Source organism: Centroberyx affinis, unplaced genomic scaffold, assembly GCF_046629955.1.
Source record: "Centroberyx affinis isolate AG114_WGS23_722 - 3 ecotype Tasmania unplaced genomic scaffold, CSIRO-AGI_Caff_v1 ptg000926l_1, whole genome shotgun sequence".
In the NCBI taxonomy this organism is placed as follows: domain Eukaryota; kingdom Metazoa; phylum Chordata; class Actinopteri; order Beryciformes; family Berycidae; genus Centroberyx; species Centroberyx affinis.
Window position 1 is genome coordinate 38,508 of NW_027279505.1, and position 24,236 is coordinate 62,743.

Here is a 24,236-nt window from a genome sequence, read left to right on the forward strand (position 1 = left end):
GGTCCTTGAGGGCATTCCAGGGGGTCCCCAGCAAATTGATGAATTGTTAAACTTCATTATTTTGTCATTTTGGAATGACTATTTTGATCATAGTGTCTCTGTTATCTCTCTACCTACAGTACAGACAGCCATGGAGTTCTGGACAAAATCAAATCCGACAATAAAAATATTCTTAGATTCCAGTCCGAGACAAAATCAGGGGTCAGTGGCCCTAATGTGGACTAAATTAGGGGTCCTTAATTTGAAAGAGGTTGAGAACCACTGCCATATACTGTTGGGAGTTTAAACTAACATTTTATGAGCTTATCGTATGTTTTGCATATAAAACCTTATTCTGCAAAGTAACTAGTAACTCCAGCCGGCAGATAAATGTAGAGGAGGAAGAACAAGATTTCCCTCTGAGATGTAGAGGAGGAAAAGTAGAAAGTCTCACAGGATGGAAATACTCAGTAAAGAGAGAAAACCTCAGAACTGGAGGAACTGGACTGAGGTTCTTTCCTCCTCTGATGATTTTTATTTGATGTAAATTGAAGTCTGATGATCGGTTTGAGTTAAAAACATTCATGGTAACAATCACTCTGGGAATAAAGAACAAGGTTGAGAGTCAAACAGAAAAAAAGACAGACAACAAATTAAAAATAAGATTTTTTTATAAGATTTTTTTTTCTTCAATACAGCTGACAAAAGAATAAATAAGTTAATATCTACAAAGAAGTATTCACAGTATTTTTTTTTTTTTACATTATTTACAGTTTTACAAGTTTTTGTATCAACAGGTTTTTTTACATTTTGTGAAATTTTTTAGACATTTTTTGTGACGCTCGGTCAGTATTATTTGTTCCGTACAACATTCCCTCCCAACAATTCAAAACACTTTAAACTTTACGCTACATCCTAAGTTGGCAATTTTAAATTCAACACACATCCACAACACACACACACACACACACACACACACTGTGAGATCTGATCTGAACACCATGCAGACACGGTCCTGTCTGGTCTCAGGGAAACTTTGACTCTTAACATGTTCAGGTTGGAGAACCGGAGGGTCGCTGGTTCAAATCCCACTCCGGGTGGGACAGTGTTGGCAGGGAAAGCGAAGGAGCGACACCCTCGCCTTCCTCAGCAGCTTCTGTTTTTGTGCCCTCGAGCAAGGCACTTCACCCCCGAGGGTCTGCCAGAGTCCAGACTGACTCTAACAAACCAGGACAACAGAGGCCAAAGTTTCCCTTCCCCTCACCAGCAGGCACAAACCGTTAGCCCCACTCTCCCGTCCGATGATATAACACTCGTAATGAAACAAAAAAGAAGAAAAAAAGAAACCTGTGCAAATTGTAGTCCAGGGACACACTCTCCCTGTCCGTAATAAAACAGTCTTGGATTCATAACAGTCAAAACGACGGCGTTCTGTTTAGAAGAAACACCAAGTTTTTGGCAAAGTGCCCGTCTCGTCAGGCGGCGTTACAGTTCAGAGTTCAGAGTGAGTCCGGCTGTCCGGGGTTTATCCAGCGGACTGAGAAAAGCCGTGTGGTTCAAAGCGGCCCGGCTGAGGTTCGGCACGGCGAGCCTCTGCTGACCGGACAGCTCACCTGCCAAAAACTCGGTCTGTTCCTTTTAAATCTAGCGGCCTGGAATGTGACACCGACACACCGACTGTGAAAACACCTAGTGACTAAAACAAGTCCAACACAACTAACCCAGGAAGAGTCCAGATTTTTTCAGCTGCCAGTTTTGTGCGATCCCCCCCCCCACCCCCCTAAGCACCCGTCCCACACCGGAGCGTCTGTCTGAGGTTACAGTATGCTGACGAGCCGACGGGACCTCTCCCCTGGGACTACATAATAAATTAAGATATTAGCTAAATAGTTAAATAGGAAGGTGAAGGCAGGCGTGGCGTGGCGTGGCGTGGCGTGGCGTGGCGTGGCGGAGGCCTCAGGGCGCCGGGTGGCGGCGGTGGGTTTGGCGGCGGAGGTGGAGCGGGAAGTACGGGTCGTCTGCGTCGCTGCCCAGGGAGCTGCTCAGACTCTCCTCCCCCGAACTCATGTCCTCACACGAGTCCTCACTGCAAACACACACACACACACACACACACATCAGCTTCTCTGTTCACAGTACAGTGCAATAAACACTTGTGTAGAAACATACGCCTGGAATCAATACCATGATGATCAAGGATTTTTTCTATATCAATATATCACAATATCGTATGCAAACGTATGCAAAATCACACGTTAATCAAATGAATGTTCATCCCATTGAACTGAATGGTAATGTTAGGAGTGATGTCAAACAAAACTGACATTTTCAAATAATATTCCTTTGATTTTTCCCTCATTTTCTCAGAGTTTAAAATAAAATGAGCTTGTTGTCAGTTTAGACGGCAGGATTGTGGGTCAGGATATTCCAAAGTCACCATAATCATCACCATAATCAATAATGTTGAATTATCCCCCAGCCCTGCTTATCACTATACACCTATACATTTAGCAAGAGGAGAAAGAAAGAAAGAAAGAAAGAAAGGATGGTGAGAGAGAAAAGGGAGAGAGGGAGCAGGAACATGTTGAGCCTTGTGAAGCCGTTTGGCAACAGTTCCTCTGTTTGAAATATGCACTTGTTTTTTTTTTAATACATTTATTTATTTAGGCTTTATTATTGTTGTACTTTACCATGTTTCTGTCAATAAGTAATACCTAGGACGATCTTAATATGTTTCCGATTCTATTCCCATGGACTGTGTACTACAGTTACACATTTACTACTTAATTAGAATAACATTTACATAATTAAGCTGGGTTAATTAACGGTTAGGGTTAGGGTTATACTACTAGGGTTATACTATTGATAGCTTGACACTCACATACACAAAACTTGTACATCTAAATGTATTTATTTATTTATTTATTTTATTTTGAAGAAGCCTGAGAGGGGGGAACGGGGAACGATAGCAGCCAAAGTCACGTATGAATAAATGGATAAAAAAATTGGTCATAAAAAAAGGAATCTGCACTCTGCACCTAAAACACCGCCGACTGTTTCTTAATTGATCAGACGAGACTATTTCATGTCAGAGTCCTGGGAAGCCGTGGATCTCGTGTCCCGACTCGTTGAAGTCGAGTCGAGTCGAGTCAGCTGTGTGTCGGTCAGCTGTGTGTCTGCTGGTTTGTGTGTCTTTGCGTGAAATTCCCCTCATAATTCATAATCCATGCAGAACTTGGCTTGAGAAAGTTTCCATAATACGAACTGTGGATCCGCTTCTGTCTTCAGTCTGAATTAACTTAAAAGTCCTAATTCCATCCTAATGTTTCCCTGTGGGCCGATCAGTGTTTAATGAGTCAGAGCCGGTGCTGAAAGTCTTCCCTTCACTACAGTTTGTTTTGTTCCTTTTACTTTTTAAACACCGTGACTTTAAGAAAAGTGCCAGAGGAATACAGGCTCCCTCTTCTTGTGTCATTCATTTCAATTCATTTTGCAACAGGAAAAGGTGTTTCTGTTTTATATTATTATAATTATTCTATTGTTGTGTTTTAGCTGTGTGAAGTGGAGGCGGCCTGGCCTGGTGTGACGTTATGGAAACTGGTTTTCAGGGCGTGACTGAACACTCACATCATATCAGTCACGTCTGGAAAACTTGAGAGGCCCAGAGAGAGAGAGAGAGAGAGAGAGAGAGAGAGAGAGAGAGAGAGGTTATGACACCAGCAGGAGAGAGGCTTGTCTGTGTGTGACGTGGAGTTACAACAGACAAGAAACTCCGTGTTTCTCTACAGCTTGGTTGCCTAAGAGGAAAAACCCTGCTGCAGAAAGACAACACGCTGCAAAAAATGTCCGTCTGAACAAGTCACTTCATCTGGCGTCTACTTTGAAATCCAGATTTATTCAGAAAAAAAAAATTCGGAAAAATCTGCCAATGGAGTGAGAGAATTTCACTTGTTACCCATCCAAATCAACTTACTTTGATGTTTTATTTTCATTCTTTTTTTTTTTTTTAAATCAAAATATATCTTGAAGTGAGGAGTGATCTGCCTCGTTTCAACATGCTGTGGTAGAATTAGAGTAGAAACCAGTGAGTCTGCACTGGAAACAAGAGCTGAAACTAGAGCGGCAACAATTAATCGATTAGTTGTCAACTATTAAATTAATCGCCAACTATTTTGATATTCGATTAATCGGTTTGAGTAAATTTTTTAAAGAAAAATAAGTCAAAATTCTGTGATTCCAGCTTCTTAAATGTGAATATTTTCTGGTTTCTTTCCTCCTCTATGACAGTAAACTGAATATCTTTGGGTTGTGGACAAAACCTGTTTTAATGAATACAAGCCTCGGCCCTAGAGGAAGTGACTTGTTGGGATGGAGACTTCTTACAGTGTTGGAGTGAAACTGAAAGACTGTGTGGTGACACACGGCATGGCGGGTGTGTCTGCTGGTTCCCTTTAACTGAGCTGCTGCTGTTGCGTCAGGACTGCTGGGTGTTTTCCATGTAATCTTCCCCGACATGCAGAGTCAGGTGGATCTGGTTTACTGAAGTTTAGACCCTGAGCAGCATCACGTCCCTGATGGATCTCGCTTGCTGTCGCTGCTGATTTTTGGTTTCGCTTTTGAGAGTCAGTTTCTCTAACGATTGGCCACACAACAGTTTTCACGCGTTCTGTAGCGTCCCCCGGTGGGAATCGAACCCCCGAACGCCTGGCTGTGTCGGTGCCTTAAAACGAAGCCGTGTTTAAAATGATTTTCCCCTTTCAGGTCGTTTCATGTGATTCATTATCACTGGAGGCAGAGAGGCTGAAAACTATTCAGTACTTCACAAGTAAAAAAAAAAACTAAAATTAGAGAAAAATTTGACACGATAATGAATTTGTATAGTAAAAATATTTTTTTTTCTATCCCATAAATCACCTCACGACCCCCCAAAATGATCTCGCAGCCCTCTGTGGAAACACTTGGATGTTTCTATACTTTAATCTTAAGTGTCGTTTTTTAAGTTTGCTGCTCCTATTGTTCTATGCTTGTTTCTATTGCTTTGTTTTAATCTACTATTTTTATGTTCTATTGTCCTATGCTTGTTTTTATTGCTTTGTTTTGATTTACTGTTTTTAGGTATTGCACTATGGCCTCGGGGGCATTATATTTAGTTCCTGCTTTTTGCATAACCTGTAAGGAGAGGAATGGCAATAAACTGAGCTTGAACTTTAACTCTGGGTGGGTCCCCCCTGACAGGAGTGTTAAGTTTTGGTTGTCCCGGTGGCTCAGCGGTCGCAGGAGCGAGCCAGGAGACCGGGACCTTTGTCCCATGTCATCTCTCTCTCTCTCTCTCTCCACTCCCCCACTCTCTAACGTAGCGGGACGGTCCCGACTGTCCTCACCTCTCGCTCTCGTCCCAGCCGCCCTCGGGGATGGTGGGCAGGTCTGGCGCGCCGCAGTAGCTGCTGTGGAGGTTCTGGGCGGTCCGCCGCGACACGATCCACACCAGCTTCCTGTGGTTGGGCTTGCTGCATTCGGGCGAGGCGTAGTCCGACAGACACTTGGCCACCAGGTCACACCAGTACAGGAGCTCGCCGTCCGCAATCTGAAACCCAGCGGTACAGTTTTAGCCCGACCGCGTTACCCCAGACCCACTTACAGCCAGTGGAACAGGAGAATAAGCTCCAGTTTCTGGATCGGTAATGTCTGGGAGTCTCGTCAACATGCAGCACTTTCCAAAACAGGAGTGCATGGACATGTTACGCTCAGAATAACAGGAGAATATATTGTAAGCCTTGGCCTGGGTGAACAAAATCCACCGGCAATTTCACTATTTTAGCAGCCGACTAAATGTTTAGAACAGAACTGGACTCCAAATGATGGTTAGTTGTGTGAGGAGGAGACAGAGGGTTAAAACGTCCCGACATCAGAGCAGGATCAGAAGTGTTTAAACGTCTTTGTTTTGGGCCGGGCCCCAGGCTCTGGACGTCACAACACTGGACACCGCTTTACATAACAGCTGTGCTCAACACTAAAATGTTTTGGGCAGGAGTCCAGGCAGTCGGTGTGAACTGGAGACGACGTCTGGCAGGGCAGGCTGAGCTCACCCCACCCCACCCCACCCCCAACACACACACACACACACACACACACACACACACACACACACACACACACACACACACACACACACACACACACACACACACACACACACACACACACACACACACACACACACACACACACACACACAAGTGGTCAGGTCAGTCCACTAAGGATAAGTAAACGCCCCTCTTCTACTGGTATTCAAAGTATGGCCACATATGTTTCAGTGTTCAATTCCCTTCCAGTTCCTCCTCAGCTGCAGTGTGTTGCTGTAAAAAAACATCTTACACTGAGCTGAAGTTGATAACAAAGAGCCCTCTTTGTCATTAACTTAAGGACGGTGTCACTAGTGAATCAGTTGTAGTTTTATGTTACACTTTTTTGACCGTCTTTGCATGTCGCAGGATTTCCTCTTTGCAAATGATCCAGGAAATTGTGAAATGATAGCGACATTTAAGCTAGTTTTTATATAATGTGATACCAGTGTCGGAGCCATCTGAAATGAAATCCCTCTGAAAGTTAATTTGCTCGTCGCACTACTGTTAGATTCTGCTGTGGATCGTATTGTTGTGCTGCTTCTGTCAGGTTTGGTGTCTTTGTACTCAGATTTTAACCTCCCAGTACTGTCCCTGCCTGGGTGAGGTCTAATAGTGTTTTACCTTTAGATGTCTCTGGACATGATGTGCTATTTCCAACATGTCCTCCGACTGAACGGCTTCTATCTCCTGCCGCAGGAGAGATAACGCCAGGACGGACGGCTGGATGGAGAGAGAGAGAGGGAGAGAGAGAGAGAGAGAGAAGGAGAGACGGGAAAGCAAAGAAAGCCAGACAAAGACAGGTAGAGAAAGGCAGAAATAAAGGGGAAATGGAGAAAGGCAGAAGAGAGAAGGATAAGAAACGGGTTCAACATTTTACTACACAGTCAAAGTACAGTCACCAAACTCACAGCTGCATCAGAAAGTTAATTTAGCGTCTCATTACTGGTTCATCAGGCTGTAGTTGAGTGAATTCCTACCTTGGCTTTAGAGAAGGAGATCCGACACAGACAGGCTTTGAGCTGAGCCTCCAGCTTATCGAGGCTCAGAGTCTCCTTCCTGTCAGAAAAATCACAGGAAAATTTATCAGAGACTTGGTTAAATTGCATGTTCAGATTATTAACATTTTTCTTTAGAAATCCTTTGCTTAACTGAGACGAACAACAGCTGGTGTATCATACTGATGAATGGAACAAACAGTGGAAAAGCACTGTGTAACCAAAACCTGATGTGAACTGTAGTTATAAACCAAAGGGAAAAAAACGATGAGAACGGTGAGTATTTTAAAAACAATGATATCTGCCGGTGTTATGTAAGAGAGGGGCGTTTGTGACGGTGGCAGCCGGCAGCAAATCTTATCAGTGCAGCTCAGTTTGACATTGGAGGCGATTGATAATTCACCACTGCTCCACTTTGAGTGAGTTGGCCTGCTTTGATAAACAAGCTGTTCGAGCCCCGGCCTTCAATCCTGAGAAAATCTTTACTTTAATTCTCTAAGTGCCGGCGTTTTCTTTAAAAAACAAGTTTGGAGCGCTGAGAAACAAAGTAGAGGAAAAGTTGTGTCAACATGCAGAGCGATTCACATCTGTTAAAAATATTCCTTTTAAAAATGTGATGATGTGCAGCCCTGTGTGCTTCTACTGGTCACAACCTGTTATTCAAGTTCAGCAGAAACACAGTCTGAGGGATTGTTTTCTCTAAATAAAGACCGACTCTCATGCCGGACGTCAAAAACGTATCAAGTGGTGACATCACTGCACAGCTCCTGTTGTCCTGGGTCATGTGTGCCAGTATGAACTTGTGTCACTATAGAGAGCCTAAGCCCCTCCCCTTCCGCTGTCCACCATGGGACCTTATTTCGGAAAAAAAATATGTACGGTAGTCAACGGCGAGAGACAAATAATTGTTTGATCCCGTTTGAATTGTGCCATGAATTACACATATGATGTTTTGTCAATTTAAAAGATAATTTTGCAAGTCAAGAAAGTGGCAGTTTGTGGTACAGGGGGAGGGACTTAGGCTCTCTATATCAGTATGTTTCAGTGAGGTTACATGTACTCAGTCTGGGCCCCCACATGACAACAGCACTAGTATAACCCCCCTCCTAGTTTTTGCCTCTCCTCCTCACCTGTCTGTGCAGTGGGAAAGTGCGATCTGGTGGTACAGGTGCAGGAAGGTTAAGGCGGTGACGGCTTTGGACTTGAAGTCGAGCTTCTCGGCGACGATCTTCTCCATGCGGCCGAGGTCGGACACGGTGAACTTGCACTGCCCGATGCGGATGAGCTCGTCGGTGGAAGACAGGTTGCACTCCTCCTCCGTCACTCTGGCCGCCATGTGGAGGCAGCTGAGGCTGACGCAGGACAGGTGCTTCGGCTGGATCTGGGGGGGGGGGGGGGGGGGGGGGGGGGGGGCGAGGACACACACGTTAGAGACGGCAAGACGGGACGGAAACACGGCTTACTCGGTAGGTAGCTTCACACTGTAATGTATGATTTGACTTTGAATCTTTTAGCCAAAAAAATCGAATTATGGATTTGTGAACTCTATTGCTTCTGAGTTGTTAAAACGACACTGTAAGACTTGTGTGTTTTTATTTATCATAAACAGTGCACAGTGCCAAAACCTGTCACTGGACACTGTTAAAAAAAATAGTCTAAAACATCAGTCGGTGTTGCCTGTAAACTAGTCTTACCCTCATCATGGCGAGGAATCTGTCCAGCAGGTTGACAGCCAGGACGAACGTCTGGGTGCTGTAGCCAAAGAAACTGGTCAGGCTCCACAGATCCTCCACTTTGGCGTCTCTGCACTTCGCCGAGATCCGACTGTCATTCTGCAAAAATAAACACACGACACTTACATTTAGGAATCTTAGCAGAAATGGTATTAGAATCTATCAAAAGGTTAGCTTGTCATGCCAGAAAAGGGGGGGGTCAAGACTGGCAATGCATCAAAGCAGGAGCAAGGAATAGAATTAAGATGTGACCGAAAAACTGAGATGACAAAAGACGCCCTGAAAGACTGTTGATAAATTTACAGCCTTCTTCCTTTGCCCAAATTTACAGCTGCAGTAAATATGATGTTATAGTGATTTTGAGACAATGTTTTAATGTCAACAGAATCCACTGCGGTCACTGCAAACTTCATGTCAGCACAACGATACGTTTAGCACAACGGTTTGGAGTGAAAAGTGAGTTTATCTGAAACAGGAGGGTCGGGCCTGGTCTGCTCACCTGTGTGGTGGACTCGATGAGGCTCAGCCCCGTCTCCTTGGGGAGATAATAAACCTCCTGCTCATAATTGGCCCTCAGCTCCTTCATCAGTTTGAAGGCGTCCATGTCTCCACCGGCACTGGAGGGAGGGATCTGTTGTTTCAGCACAGGATCTTCACTGCAAAACACAGGAAATAACAATCACAGGTTATTAAAGGAGCACAGAAGAGGTGGCATATTACCCAGGGCTGGGCGGTAATTCAATATTATCATTTATCGTCTTTCAGTGGAATCATATCGTCATGATATGGTGATTTTGGGATATCATGATACAATTCTGCGGTCTAAAATAATAACAACAAGCTACTTTTATTTAAAAACTCTGACAAAATGAGGTATGAAACATTTTAAGGAACATTATTTGACATCACACCCTAACATTACCATTCGGTTCAATAGGATGGAACATTAATTTGATTATTTACCGTGATTTTGCATACATAAATCATATTGTAATATGTATCGATATTGAAATAAATCCTTACAATTATCATGATACTGATTTCAGCCATATCGCCCAGCCCTAATTATTACCCCACATTTTAGCTTCACTTGTTTGGGTTCCAGTGCCGTTTAAGATTGATTTTACAATTGTATTGATCGTCTTGAAGGTTCATTTTGGACCAGTTGCTTTACCTACTTGAAAACGTCTGTATTTTTTTTTTGCATTTATTGTTGTTTATGAATATTGCTTTACAATTCTATGCATTGCTCTTTATTATTTTATGTTTCCCTATATATATATATCTATCGCATGCTTGTTTATTTATATTCAAAAGCACTTTGTAATTCTGTTTCTATATAAATATTATTATTATTACATTGGCCTACATTTGCTCTCGGCCCATAGGGGTCAGTGCCAACCCCCCCCCCCCCTCCCCCTCCCCCCTCCTCCTTCTCTCAGCTGGGATCCGGTGTCAGGTTTCCTTGGTTAACGCCTTCTCAACACTACACCAAAAACAACTGCTTTCCCAAGGTTATATCTGTTAACAAACCAACTAAAAGTACATTAAAACATAATGTAGACGGCTGGGAAATGTGTGTTTTGTCGTTGAGTGTTAACGGAGAAAGCCAACCGGCCAACCGAAGCTAACGGCAGCGTTTTAAATCCCGTCTGATCGGAGCGGGGGAGGGGCTGGGCTTATTTTATTATTTTTTTTAATTCTTCAAACGTTAACTGTAATTTAATACAACTGATCAACGCAAAACTACACGTTATATCGATTCTAGCACATTATGCACATGTAATAACTCGACTGAAGCTGTTTCTGTTGTGTTTTTCTTGTGAATACCGAGACAAAACCCCCTCTGGGCTGGAAAGGGGGACGGATCCAATGGATACCAACAACAACAGACACAAGAACAACACCGGAGAGATGGGAGAAATTATACATGCAAACTGTTCAAAAATAATAAAAACACAACAAGCGAAGGGAAACACCGGAACGCCGTTGGTTTTGCCGTGTATTCCCGCAGAGATAAAAAACCCAGGAAGAAAAATAGAAATCTTGACTGAATACGAGTTTAAATGTCGCTGTGTGATTTCTGTCGAAAGTATGTCATGACAAAACATATGTACACCAGAAAGAGACACGCATTAATCAAGTTTTGATTATCTGTATTGTTAATTTTAAGGTTGTAAGTTATCGTCCCGTCGTCGACCGTTCTCTTTCGTCCTGTCTGCTTTCTTCCCGTTTCTCTTCTCTAAGTTAACGTTAGCAGAAATAAAGGCAGTCGAGGTAAAAATCTGTCCAAATTTAAAACAAAACAAAACAAGATTTTATGTTTGTTTACCTGTAACTGCAAGTTAAATCCACATATCTGTTGCCTTCCTCTGTCTGTTCCTTGGTTTCTCCTCTACTGTATCTTTCTCTCTCTCCTTTCTCTCTTTTCTCTCTTTTGTTGATGTTCACAACGCGCACGCCCACACGCTGACGTCTGGCGGAAGTAGCCAATCACAGGCTTGGATTGAAGAACGGGACCCGCCTCCTCTGGGGTTTAACGCTTCAAATTAACGCTTAAACGTTATTTTTTATACCGTTTCGACTTCGTTGTTTTGCATAAAAGTCAGCGAAATCGTGCTAGGTGCCGATCACGTATTTGTAATCGAGGTATAAATGACGCTGAAACGGACGTGCAAAGTAACATTCGGTAACGTTACATGAGACGATCCCCCTCATATTGATGTCTCCACCAGCCAATCAGCGAGTCCCATTTTGGTACGTTCAAATAGTCCGCCCAAAATGAGAGTTTTTAATTGGCTCCTGGCTGTACAGTCTTGGACGTCATCTCAGCATTACGTAGTGTTTTTTCATTGTGACTTTGTTGAATTATTTTAATAAAATATGTACACATAATAATGAGACAAATAAATATGAGATAAAAGTGAGTGTAGAATCATGTCCTCACTCCAGTTTGGATGTTGTTGCCGTGGTAACAACATGTAAGGGCATAGAAAACAGTTTGATACCAATTAATATGATGTAGGTCAGCCTTTAAAGGTGGATAAACTCTATTCTGCAGATATCGTGTTAGTAAACTGAGTTTAGGTCGGTTTAATTTCCACTACATCCCTTAATAAAACATATACATATCCTATTTTATAAGTACATAAGACGGATGTTTTTTCTCAGTCAGGAACAGAGGTTGTAATGAACTTCTTATTCCCTTATCTATTATACTCTTGTAATGGTAAGCCAAGGGATCCATAAAATTTAGTGATTTATTGACTGGCTGTTGATTAAAAACCCCAAAGCAAAAGTGAAATGTTACATCAGCTCTTCTTCCTGTTAAACCCGTTGTAGGCTGATGGGGGTAATAATAATAATAATAACAATAATAATAATAATAATTCACTGCAGAAGTGTGAGTTTTTACCGTGACAGCCTCTTCATACATAGTTCCAGTGGAACCACCTTACCTAAATTGACATTACGCAAACAAATTGTAAAAGATGCCACAGAAAAGGTGACACAGCAGTCAGTGAGAAAGTCATAGGAATTGCCTAATGTGACCTGCCTGACGAAAAGGAACTATGGTAACTGATTCTATATTTTAGGGGGGTATACTGTGCAAATATCGCAGCAAAACTCCTCCTGTAATATTATAGTGATACAAATACCATAAAGTAGGACCAGGTCAGTATAAACTCATTAATTATTGGGTACCGTACCATAGACAGCGTTTAAGACTTTACAGGAATAGTATAGGAGTGTTTACAGGGACATTATAGTAATATTAGAGCGATATAAAGGAGAATAAAGAGAGAGACGATTGTTTTATGTTCTCGCTCTGGCTGCAGGTGGGCGGAGCCTCTGCTTCTCTCTTCCCCCCAGTCCCCTCCTCGGAAGTAGACGCATCAGTCTATATTCCGTTCTTTTATTTTTATATATTTTTGAAAAGACCCCTTTTCTCCCAAAAGTAGAAACATGGACGCCAAGATGGACGACTAAACTAAAGGACGGGACCCCGATTCTACCCCTTTGTTTTTCCTGGAATTTAGTGGACCGGATGAAATCCAACTGTGGGTTTCGCCGCTGCGCAGGGGAGGTAAGGCTCGGGGCTCCGTCTACTTACTGGAATGGAGACGGCCCTTTAAATGTCCCTACCATTAGCTAACGCAACCGTTATCGTTAACATACTCAAACTTCATCTTTTGTGACACCAACCAAGGGCAGTGGCCCACATTTCGTTGTTTTTATGTAATATTATGTCAATATTTTGCGCAGTGATTTCAAATAGCATCTTAATTTGCGGACGATGTCACGTCAGCTAGCTAGTTGCTAGCGACGCTAGGTAAAAGGTATCTTAAGTAGTTCTGTTCCGGGGAATAGTCGGAGCCGGGGTTATGGTAGGGAACCGTGTCGCTTGTGAAAAACCTCTGAATGAACCTGCTGGGCCGGAGCTTGCCTCGGGGCTTTTCCTGACGGGGCCCCAGGGGCCTTCCTGACAAAACAGGGAGCAGTTTAGTTTCACTATTACTTCATTCTTTAGCCGATAGCTCCGGGGACAGAATGTGTAAGAATGACTGTTTTGATTATGAGTTTCACTGTCCCCGCTATTCCCTTCCCATCTACAGTTAGGTTATAGACTATTATGCAACTCTTTGCTAAATCATAACTAAAGCACAAAGTTTATTCAGATCTGTGGTCTGTTTGGGGGTGTAGGACATGAAAAATGTGGGTACTGGGCTGCTGTCAACATGTTCAGCGGCCTGTTCAAAACACAAGGGACATTTACAAACCTATAATGACCGATACTGCTTTTACTCATAATCTGGCCTCTGAAACGTCGTCTGTTAGCTTTGCACACAAAGCACTTTGTTCCAGTTGTCAGTCCCCATGGCTGCAGGGGGAAGAATTAGCTGTTAGCACCGCAGGCTACATTCCCATGTATCATCACTGCAGCCGCCACTAGCCTGTGTTTGTCTACTCCAGTAGATTGCATAAGAGCACTTTAGAAACAGTTCTGTCTGAAACTGCTCTTCATTATAACCCTGCCCATGAAAACTTCCTACATTAGCTTCAGATTTCGTCCCATTTGTCAAACCTCCTGCAAGCAGAAGGAAATATTTCCTCCGCTGCCTTTAGATTTTCATGCATCATCACTTTAACATTTGCCTGCCCCAGTGAGTTTGCACATCTCTCTTGCTGCTCTCCACATTTTACTGATTACATGCAAGTGTGCCTGCCTCCCACACCCTATTTTAATCCCTTATAGTGTCCGTACCACTGCTGAACAGCTGTTTGTTCATGCTGTTAAAATGCTGCTACGTGCAACACCAGCTGAACTTTGGTAAGGTTTGGCTGTTCCTGTGAGATGTCAGCCACCTTGGAGGCTCTGTCACATTTACGCAATGAAAAGTCTGTTAGGAAATGTGCACTACACCTTCTCTACAGCGACTGCACTGTATGCTGGGTGTTGCACATAGTGGTTAAATGCTTTATGTGTCCATTTCACTGTTAGAGGTCTGTTGTTGTGCACCGTGTGTGTCTGTTTGTACTGTACTGCTGTGTCAGTTGTTGATATGCCACCAAGACTAACTTCCTGAACCTGTGTTGTACCTGATGGCTGAGGTGACCCCCCCCTGACCCCCCTGTTGTCTGGTCCTCCTCTCTCTGCAGGTAGCTGTATCCAGTGGGGAGGTAGGCTCGACCAGGGCAGGTAGTCATGAAGTTTGCCGAACCCTGGGAACGCCAGAGGCTGTCTTTTCTTCTGGAAAAGGCGGCCTCTAGGGAAGCCAAGATGTGGAGAGTCTACATGCCAAAGAAGACCTCCTCACAGGTCAGCAGTCACCTCTGGGTGCCTTCTTAACGGGTTGATTGATTGATTGATTGAATCATTGACTGATAGTACATGTCAACACGATAAAAGGTTTTGTTCCAAAGCAGAGTTTAGGCTGGAAAGAGAGTTTTAAAAACAAGCCTATCTTCTCTAACTTCTCTCAGATATATTATTGATCATTTTGTGTTATGAGGTAGCAAAAATCGTACTTATTGCCTCTTTAAAGGAAAAGTCCACCCTAAAACACTTTAACACTGATAAAAAAAAAAAAAACGGCTATTGGCGATGTCACGTTGATATTTCCAGCAGCTACAGTGGAGTTCAATAAGGGAAAGTCTTTCAGCGTCTAAAACAGCTGAGAACCTGCAGGTTTTTGTTCCAACCAAACTCTATACCAGGGGGTTTCACTGATTAGTTCCTCCTCTCTGGTTGGAGGTTGTTAATCAGTGCGGTGTAGTTTTTGGTTGGAATGAAAACCTGATCTAAAACCTCAGCGGTAAACGTCAGGTTTTGGTGTCAGTCCCTCAGAATCAAAGAGCGGGGGCTTCTTTCTAGAGCCGCCATTTTGCACCGAGAGACGTTCAACAATCATACAGGGAGAGATCCATCAGAGAAGAGGAGAGAGACCAATTTCTCCACCCACAGGAGCAGGAGAGAGACCAGAATGCACTGCAGCAGAGAGACAGGTTGGGGATGGAGTAAGGGAGGACTCTCACTTCACTGGAAAAACTCTCGCTCTCTTGTCGTTACTGTCTCTGTCGTTACTGTAATCACTCTCTCCACCCACACGTAAAACTCAGTCCAGGATTGTTCTCTGGGGGGTTGTCGAAAGGCATTCTGGGAAACGTAGGAAATCAGTAAGTGAAGTAGACGTAGAAGAGGCAGGTTGAAGGAGAGTGGGTTCACCAAAGAAGTAAAATACAACACTTAATATAAATAAATAATATAAAATACCTCCTGGAATCAATTGAACATCACAGATTGATGATATATAACAGTAACAGTGAAAGAGGAAATTTCCCTTTTTAAAGGGTTTAGCTGACAGTTTTTCACAGTGACAGTGAGTATTGCACACTTGCACATCACAATTAAAATGAAATTGTATGATAGTGAGCAGCAGCCAGAGTCTTCAAATACAGTCAAGGGGAACAAGTGTGTTATTTTTGGACTGGAAAGTGTGAATTGTGTTGTTCCCAGTCCTGGTACTTTAAAGTACATTAGAACAGATAGTGTGTTTTCATGAGGCAGCAGTAAATCAAGTGGAGCCACAGAAACACAGTGAGTCACCCGACACAGACTGGGTGGAGCGTCACCTCCTCACACACAGGCTGCAGCTAGAGGACACACAGTCGTCATCTCCGTCATCATCACTGCCTAGTCATCTCTGTCTCAGCAGATCACACCTGGTTACATGTCTCTACTCACGTTCATAGATGATGCAAGATACGGTGAAATGACGTGAAATCTTTGATTCTTTTTAATTCAGCAAATTTTTTTTGTCCTGTGAGGAATAGACGAATAGGAACAATGTCTGCACTCTCATAAGTCCTCTTGTAGATAGATAGATCATTTTTTATTTATGTGTCACTTTTATTTATGTGTATATATATATATGTATACTAGGGCTGGGCGATATGGACCAAAAATCATATCTCGGTATTTTTAGGCTGAATGGCGATACACGATATATATCTCGGTATTTTCTACGAAGTGGGCTAAATGTTCAGTTGTAAGTCAAAGCCACATGTGAGATGTCACAAACACTTTTATTAAAACAAGACTGTGATCAAAATAAAATGCAAAGACAGGGTTTCCTTCCCTGTTTTAGAACAGTCTGGTAAGTTCAGAAAATTACATCACTTTATTGTAATGCAGCCTTTAAGACCAGGAAAAGACACTTATCACCATATTACGATATCCAAAATCTAAGACGATATCTAGTCTCATATCACGATATCGATATAATATTGATATATCGCCCAGCCCTAATATATACATACACACAAATATACACGCGCATAAGTACATATATTCGTACAGATACATTGATACACATATACATACATACACTACCGTTCAAAAGTTTGGGGTCACATTGAAATGTCCTTATTTTTGAAGGAAAAGCACTGTACTTTTCAATGAAGATAACTTTAAACTAGTCTTAACTTTAAAGAAATACACTCTATACATTGCTAATGTGGTAAATGACTATTCTAGCTGCAAATGTCTGGTTTTTGGTGCAATATCTACATAGGTGTATAGAGGCCCATTTCCAGCAACTATCACTCCAGTGTTCTAATGGTACAATGTGTTTGCTCATTGGCTCAGAAGGCTAATTGATGATTAGAAAACCCTTGTGCAATCATGTTCACACATCTGAAAACAGTTTAGCTCGTTACAGAAGCTACAAAACTGACCTTCCTTTGAGCAGATTGAGTTTCTGGAGCATCACATTTGTGGGGTCAATTAAACGCTCAAAATGGCCAGAAAAAGAGAACTTTCATCTGAAACTCGACAGTCTATTCTTGTTCTTAGAAATGAAGGCTATTCCATGCGAGAAATTGCTAAGAAATTGAAGATTTCCTACAACGGTGTGTACTACTCCCTTCAGAGGACAGCACAAACAGGCTCTAACCAGAGTAGAAAAAGAAGTGGGAGGCCGCGTTGCACAACTGAGCAAGAAGATAAGTACATTAGAGTCTCTAGTTTGAGAAACAGACGCCTCACAGGTCCCCAACTGGCATCTTCATTAAATAGTACCCGCAAAACACCAGTGTCAACATCTACAGTGAAGAGGCGGCTGCGGGATTCTGGGCTTCAGGGCAGAGTGGCAAAGAAAAAGCCATATCTGAGACTGGCCAATAAAAGAAAAAGATTAAGATGGGCAAAAGAACACAGACATTGGACAGAGGAAGACTGGAAAAAAGTGTTGTGGACGGATGAATCCAAGTTTGAGGTGTTTGGATCACAAAGAAGAACGTTTGTGAGACGCAGAACAAATGAAAAGATGCTGGAAGAATGCCTGACGCCATCTGTTAAGCATGGTGGAGGTAATGTGATGGTCTGGGGTTGCTTTGGTGCTGGTAAGGTGGGAGATTTGTACAGGGTAAAAGGGATTCTGAATAAGGAAGGCTATCACTCCATTTTGCAACGCCATGCCATACCCAGTGGACAGCGCTTGATTGGAGCCAATTTCATCCTACAACAGGACAATGACCCTAAACACACCTCCAAATTGTGCAAGAACTATTTAGAGCAGAAGCAGGCAGCTGGTATTCTATCGGTAATGGAGTGGCCAGCGCAGTCACCAGATCTGAACCCCATTGAGCTGTTGTGGGAGCAGCTTGACCGTATGGTACGCAAGAAGTGCCCATCCAACCAATCCAACTTGTGGGAGCTGCTTCTGGAAGCGTGGGGTGCAATTTCTCCAGATTACCTCAACAAATTAACAGCTAGAATGCCAAAGGTCTGCAATGCTGTAATTGCTGCAAATGGAGGATTCTTTGACGAAAGCAAAGTTTGATGTAAAAAAAATCTTATTTCAAATACAAATCATTATTTCTAACCTTGTCAATGTCTTGACTCTATTTTCTATTCATTTCACAACGTATGGTGGTGAATAAGTGTGACTTTTCATGGAAAACACAAAATTGTTTGGGTGACCCCAAACTTTTGAACGGTAGTGTATAACTCCTGCTGTCGCTGAAAATACAAGTTACAAGAAGTCAAGGTTTTGATACAAGATGCAATAAGTGCAATAAACAAATTATTTACTTATAATTGCAATACATGAATAAGAAACTACAAATCTGGAGTGTCATTTTAGCACTAATCATGAAGACTTGGACAAAGTTTTCCACTCCTAACTCCTCTCTCTCTAACTCATATACACAGTGAGATAGACTGAAGCAGACTGGATATATAACCAGACAGAGGAGACTCTTATCTCCCACACATGAAGCTCAAGGACAGAACCGATCCTCAGGCCAACGCAGCAGTGATGACAAATCAACCGCAGAAGCAACTTGTGCAGCAGACATCACACAGCAACTTTGTTTACACTCAGCAGTGGGGGGGGGGGGGGGGGGGGGGGGGATGATGGACAGGCAACTTTTTGCATTCTGTCACATTTCCTATAAATCTTTCTGACGCATTTAATAATTCATGCTAACAAGGTGGAACACAGGAGGAATATTGTCTCATACATACTGTGTGATGTACTTTAAATGCAAATAAAGTGGCTTGTGGTTGTGATTCTGGCAAAATTAACTATAGGATTGTAACTCTAAACCACCAGCTCATATATATGGAAGATGTGTATGTACAGATATCTGGCAGATGGAAATGGAAAATGGAAGCAGATGCAGTTAAAAGGTGAAAATGGTTTCATATACATACTGTGAATTACACTTGGCAGATATAGGTGTCAATGGGTTGTAATTCTGATAACCATGGGATTGTGACTCCAAACCAACTGCACATACATATGTAACATGCGCATGTTGCCAAATCTCCACCGATCAGAAGCTCTTGAATTTATAAAAAGTGGGTTATGGATTAAGAGCAATGCTGGCTAATTAAGAATTCAGTAGGAAGGCATACTGTACCGTACATACAGTGTAATGTACTTATCAAAAAAGTGTGACTAAAAGTGTAACCATAGGATTGCAACTTTAAATCATCTTAAAGTGCATATATAAGGTTTGCATGTACACATGTATGCTAAATCTGTAGTTACTGAGATGGATGCATTTAATAATTAATGTTAGAAAGTGGAAACAGGGAATCATGTATGCCAGAAGGTATATTCTGGTATACATACTGTGTAATGTACTTGGCAAATAAAGTTGATAACTGGTTGTGATCTTTTTAAAAAAAAACCACAGTATTGTTACTCCAAGCTGCGTGCACATACATGTAGAACATGTGTGACAAATCCTGATCAGCTAACCGGAGACGTTGCCATATTGCCTCCGTACATAAAAAAATAAAATAATCTGTTAAATGTAGAAGACGTGGGTTACGGATTAAGAGCAATGCTAGCTAATTTGAAATGCAGAATTCTACGCAAGAAGGCGGCCATGATGTGCACTTGGCAAACAGACTGAAGTTAAAAGGTGAAAATGGGGAATCATCTGCGCAGGAAGGAATACGGCAGCATACTGTATACATACATACATACGAATAAAAGATAAAACATTGTATTGTGACTCCAAACCGCCTGCACATGCATGCACAACATGTTTGATGTGACAAATGTCGCACTTTTGCCTCCTGATAAGCGAACATGAAGTGTTGCCATACTGTCTCCACCAATTAGTGTAAAAACTCTTAAATGTGGAAAAAAGTGGGTTGCAGATTAAAGGCTATGCTAGATAATCTGTCTTTCAAAATGCCCTCCCTCTAAATCGTACCACATATTGCTTAATGCATGCATGCATCTGTGCTTGTGTGTGTGTGTGTGTGTGTGTGTGTGTGTGTGTGTGTGTGTGTGTGTGTGTGTGTGTGTGTGTGTCTGTTTTCTTGCGTAGTTTAAAACAGCATCAGAAGGGAAAAGGAGCTGCACATCAAGCTTCAAAAAAGGAAAAAAATATATAATGGAAAAAAAAGACAGGTTTGTTTAATCTGTCTTTTTCTTTTTTTCTTTTTTTTTTTTGCACTTTTTGCATCATGTCAAATCAGAAGAACCTTGTTTTTTTAACTATCTCAGCTTCTTAATGTGCTTATATGAGACTTGATGCTTTGAAGCTTGATGCTCTGATGTTTTTTTTTTTTTAAACTCTGTTTCAAAGCCAGTGATGCAACACAGACGCAGCATCGGCATCTTTATTCACAATTTCATGCTTTTATGCGTCGAAGTGTGTGCCGACATTTATCTTCTTCCGCCTCATCCCAACATGCTAACACATGCACATACAGTATGTGACAGTGATATGTTGCAGGTGAGCTGTATGTAGGGCAGAAGAGAGGCCGGAGTCATAAATCACACTCACTACGCTGAAGTCACTCCCGAGGCTGCTGGGAGCTCCGCAGTGCAGCCATCCACCAGACAGCCAGGTGGATCCCATTCATAAAATTATAGCACAGAACTGTGTCATGCAGTGTAACCCGCCACCACTGCATACACACACACACACACACACACAGGTTTGTATTACTATACTTGTGAGGACCTTCATTGACTACATTCATTCCCTAACCTCTAACCTTACCCCCTAACCTAATTCTAATTACCTCAGTCAAGCAGGTTTTGTTTTCAGCTGTTAATCTGTCTGTCAGCAGGGTGTCTGAAAAACTTGCAAAAAGGATTTCCATGAAATTCGGTGGCCAGATCGGCCTCAGACCGAGAGAGAGAGAGAGAGAGAGAGAGAGAGAGAGAGAGCGAGCGAGAGAGAGCAGTGTTTACACAGTTCTCACTTATTTGTATTTATATTTTTTAACTGCAATGTCCACATTTTTCTATTTTTATTTTAAGTTATCTTTACTTATCTGTATATATACTGTATTTTTTTTTAACAGCAAAAGCACAATATTTCTGTTTGTATTTTTAAGTTAATTTTACCTACTCCTATTTATATATTTGATTGCAATGTTGCAATGTTGCACAGCTCTGTTTACACATTTCGTTATTCTAGTATATCTTTAATTGTACGTACATTTTTTGTTTTTATTTCACACTTGCTTTGGCAATGTAAACGTATGTTTCCCATGCCAATAAAGCCCAATTGAATTGAATTGAGAGAGGGAGAGAGAGCGAGAGAGAGAGCGAGAGAGAGAGCGAGAGAGAGAGGGAGAGAGGGAAGGAGCAAGAGAGACGGAGGGAGAGAGAGAGATGGAGGGAGAGAGCGAGAGAGAGACAGAGAGAGAGAGAGGGAGAGACAGGGGGAGAGAGAGAGACAGAGAGAGAGAGATAGAGAGAGAGAGAGTTGATGAGATTTTGGTGGTGAGCTGGATCTGGGTTTTCTGCCATTAGACAATATTTTTTTTAACCAGAAGTATGAAACTAACAGAGACTTAATTCCAAATCCTAAGTGGATGTTTTCAGGGTCAAGAAATCAATTTAACTTCAAACTTCAGAGATAGAAATGATTTGTTTGGGTGTAACAGTAAGTTGGAGGATTGCTAAACTTTGAGAGAGAAAGTCCTAAATCCTTACTGGCCCCTTAAAGAAGTGAGGACCGGCCAAAATGACCTCACTTTTGAGAAATGCCCTCATCTTTCTATCCTTGTGAGGACATTTGTTCCCCATAAGTATAGAAATACAAGTACACACACACACACACACACACACACACACACACACATATACACCTTGATCTGTCTGTGCCTATTCTTATCTGTTTTTCTGTCCCCCTCTCTTTAACCTTGGCTATCTATCTCTATATTGCTGTCTTTCTGTATTTGTGCCGTTTATCCTGTCTGTCTCTCTCTGTCTATCCATCCGTCTGTCTCTCTGTCTCTTTCCATCTGTCTGTCTCTCTCTGTCTATCCATCTGTCTGTCTCTGTCTATCCATCTGTCTGTCTCTGTGTCTCTTTCCATCTCTCTGTTCTCTGTCTCTTTCCATCTCTCTGTCTCTCTCTGTCTATCCATCTGTCTGTCTCTCTGTCTCTTTCCATCTCTCTGTCTCTCTCTGTCTATCCATCTGTCTGTCTCTCTGTCTCTTTCCATCTCTCTGTCTCTCTCTGTCTATCCATCTGTCTGTCTCTCTGTCTCTTTCCATCTCTCTATCTCTCTCTGTCTATCCATCTGTCTGTCTCTCTGTCTCTTTCAATCTCTCTATCTCTCTCTGTCTATCCATCTGTCTGTCTCTGTCTATCCATCTGTCTGTCTCTGTGTCTCTTTCCATCTCTCTGTTCTCTGTCTCTTTCCATCTGTCTGTCTCTCTCTGCCTGGATCCATCTGTCTGTCTCTCTGTCTCTTTCCATCTCTCTGTCTATCCATCTGTCTGTCTCTCTGTCTCTTTCCATCTCTCTGTCTCTCTCTGTCTATCCATCTGTCTGTCTCTCTCTTTCACTCCATCCCGGTTTATGTGCCTCTTTTTTTTATCACTCTCTCTGTCTCTATGAATGTCAGATCAAGCAGTCAGAGTAAAGTGGCCTGTGTACGGCTTCAGAGTGCTGATATAAAACGAAAAATCCAAATCTCTCTCTCTCTCTCTCTCTCTTTCCCTCCATCACCCCCCAGGCTGGAGGACGCCGGCCAAGCGGAGGAAGCTATAAAATGACTCTTTACATTCCAAAGCAGCAGCAACAGGAGACCACCCAGCACCCAGCAGCACCCGGCAGCACCCGGCAGTCTGAGCAGCCGGCCTGAGGGTGAGACCGCTACAGAGGCAGAGAGGTAATGAAGCACAGAAATCTCACATTATCTCACATTGTTTCCCTCAGCTGAGCTAAAAAATCATGAGATGAAAATGCACTTGAGCAGGGAGCCCGGGCAGGAAATTCATTTTTTTTTTTTTTAAACTGTTGGTGTGTTCCAAAATGCAACAGCTACGTTTGCTATTTTACCAGATAAAACATTTATTTGAACACAAAAGAGGTCAGAGCTTGGATGAATAGAAAAACCCCGCAGCCACACGGACAGTTTTACAGGCGTTTTACAGGCGTTTTACAGGCTGGTGACTTCACCATGCAGCGATTTCACGAGGTAGAAGTACACAAATTCCTTACTCAAGTAAAAGTGCAAATACTCATCTAAAAATATGCTCTGGTAAAAGTTGAAGTACCGTTTCAAATCCTTTACTCAAGTCAAAGTATAAGAGTACATGGTGTTAAATTTACTTGTAGTATAAAAGTAAAAGTAGTCATCTAAAAAAGTCATTTTTAATGTTCTGAACTGGTTTTCTGTTGAGCGTTCCTCTGAATCCCAGATGAGAAAGAGTCTGAAGCTCAGATCACTGACGTTAATTCTCTGCTCTCTTGTTGCTTCTCTCTTCTTCAGTTGATGATTTCCTCTGTATATATTGTATATATAGAGATCTGTGTTGGGCCTGTGGGTGGGTGGGGGTATTGGTCGCCATGAGGGGGAGGGAAGATGAGGGAGGGATGGGGAATTGAGACGGGATATGTTTGGGGGGGGGAAGTACACATACTGTGAACATATATGTTTTTGTTTCTAGAATGATGTCTACTAACTTTTCCTTTAAATTAAAAAAAGTTGATGATAAAATAAAAGTTGAGTGCAGATACTTGAAAATCTTACAGTAACAAAGTATTTGTTACTTCCCACCTCTGCTTGATGTCAAAGAAAGCACCTCTCATCATTTTGTGGCATCTGTTTTTAGGACCTGCCTTGTTAAAATTCAGTTTAATTGAATTGGAGATGCACAGTGGTGTAGGTCAACAAACATCAAGATGAAATCAAAAGAAAGAATCAAACTCTAATGGATTTGGTTTCCATACGTATCATGAGCAGATACATTTTTTAAGCATGGTTGGTCCCAGTGGGAATTGAACCCCCAACCCTGCCAGTGTTAGTGCCTTGCTCCAGACATTGAACTAAACAAGTCCAAAGCTGTAAGGCTGAATCCTGCAAAAGCCACTGTATCATCGTAAACTGTGTATCTTCTTTTAAGACAC

The 24,236-nt window shown here is 42.3% G+C and overlaps 1 protein-coding gene across 1 annotated transcript; it reads right to left on the reverse strand.

The window, feature by feature from the left end:
* Positions 1 to 668: 668 nt before the first annotated feature.
* On the reverse strand, positions 669 to 11,256 carry ccng2 (cyclin G2). Its single transcript, XM_071521780.1, has 8 exons — positions 11,165 to 11,256; positions 9,332 to 9,488; positions 8,794 to 8,931; positions 8,230 to 8,480; positions 7,082 to 7,160; positions 6,726 to 6,824; positions 5,361 to 5,563; positions 669 to 2,065 (listed from the first exon to the last, which is right to left on the reverse strand). The coding sequence occupies exons 2-8, from the start codon at positions 9,434 to 9,436 to the stop codon at positions 1,936 to 1,938; spliced, it is 1,005 nt and encodes a 334-aa protein (XP_071377881.1). The 5' UTR covers positions 9,437 to 9,488; positions 11,165 to 11,256; the 3' UTR covers positions 669 to 1,935.
* Positions 11,257 to 24,236: the final 12,980 nt, after the last annotated feature.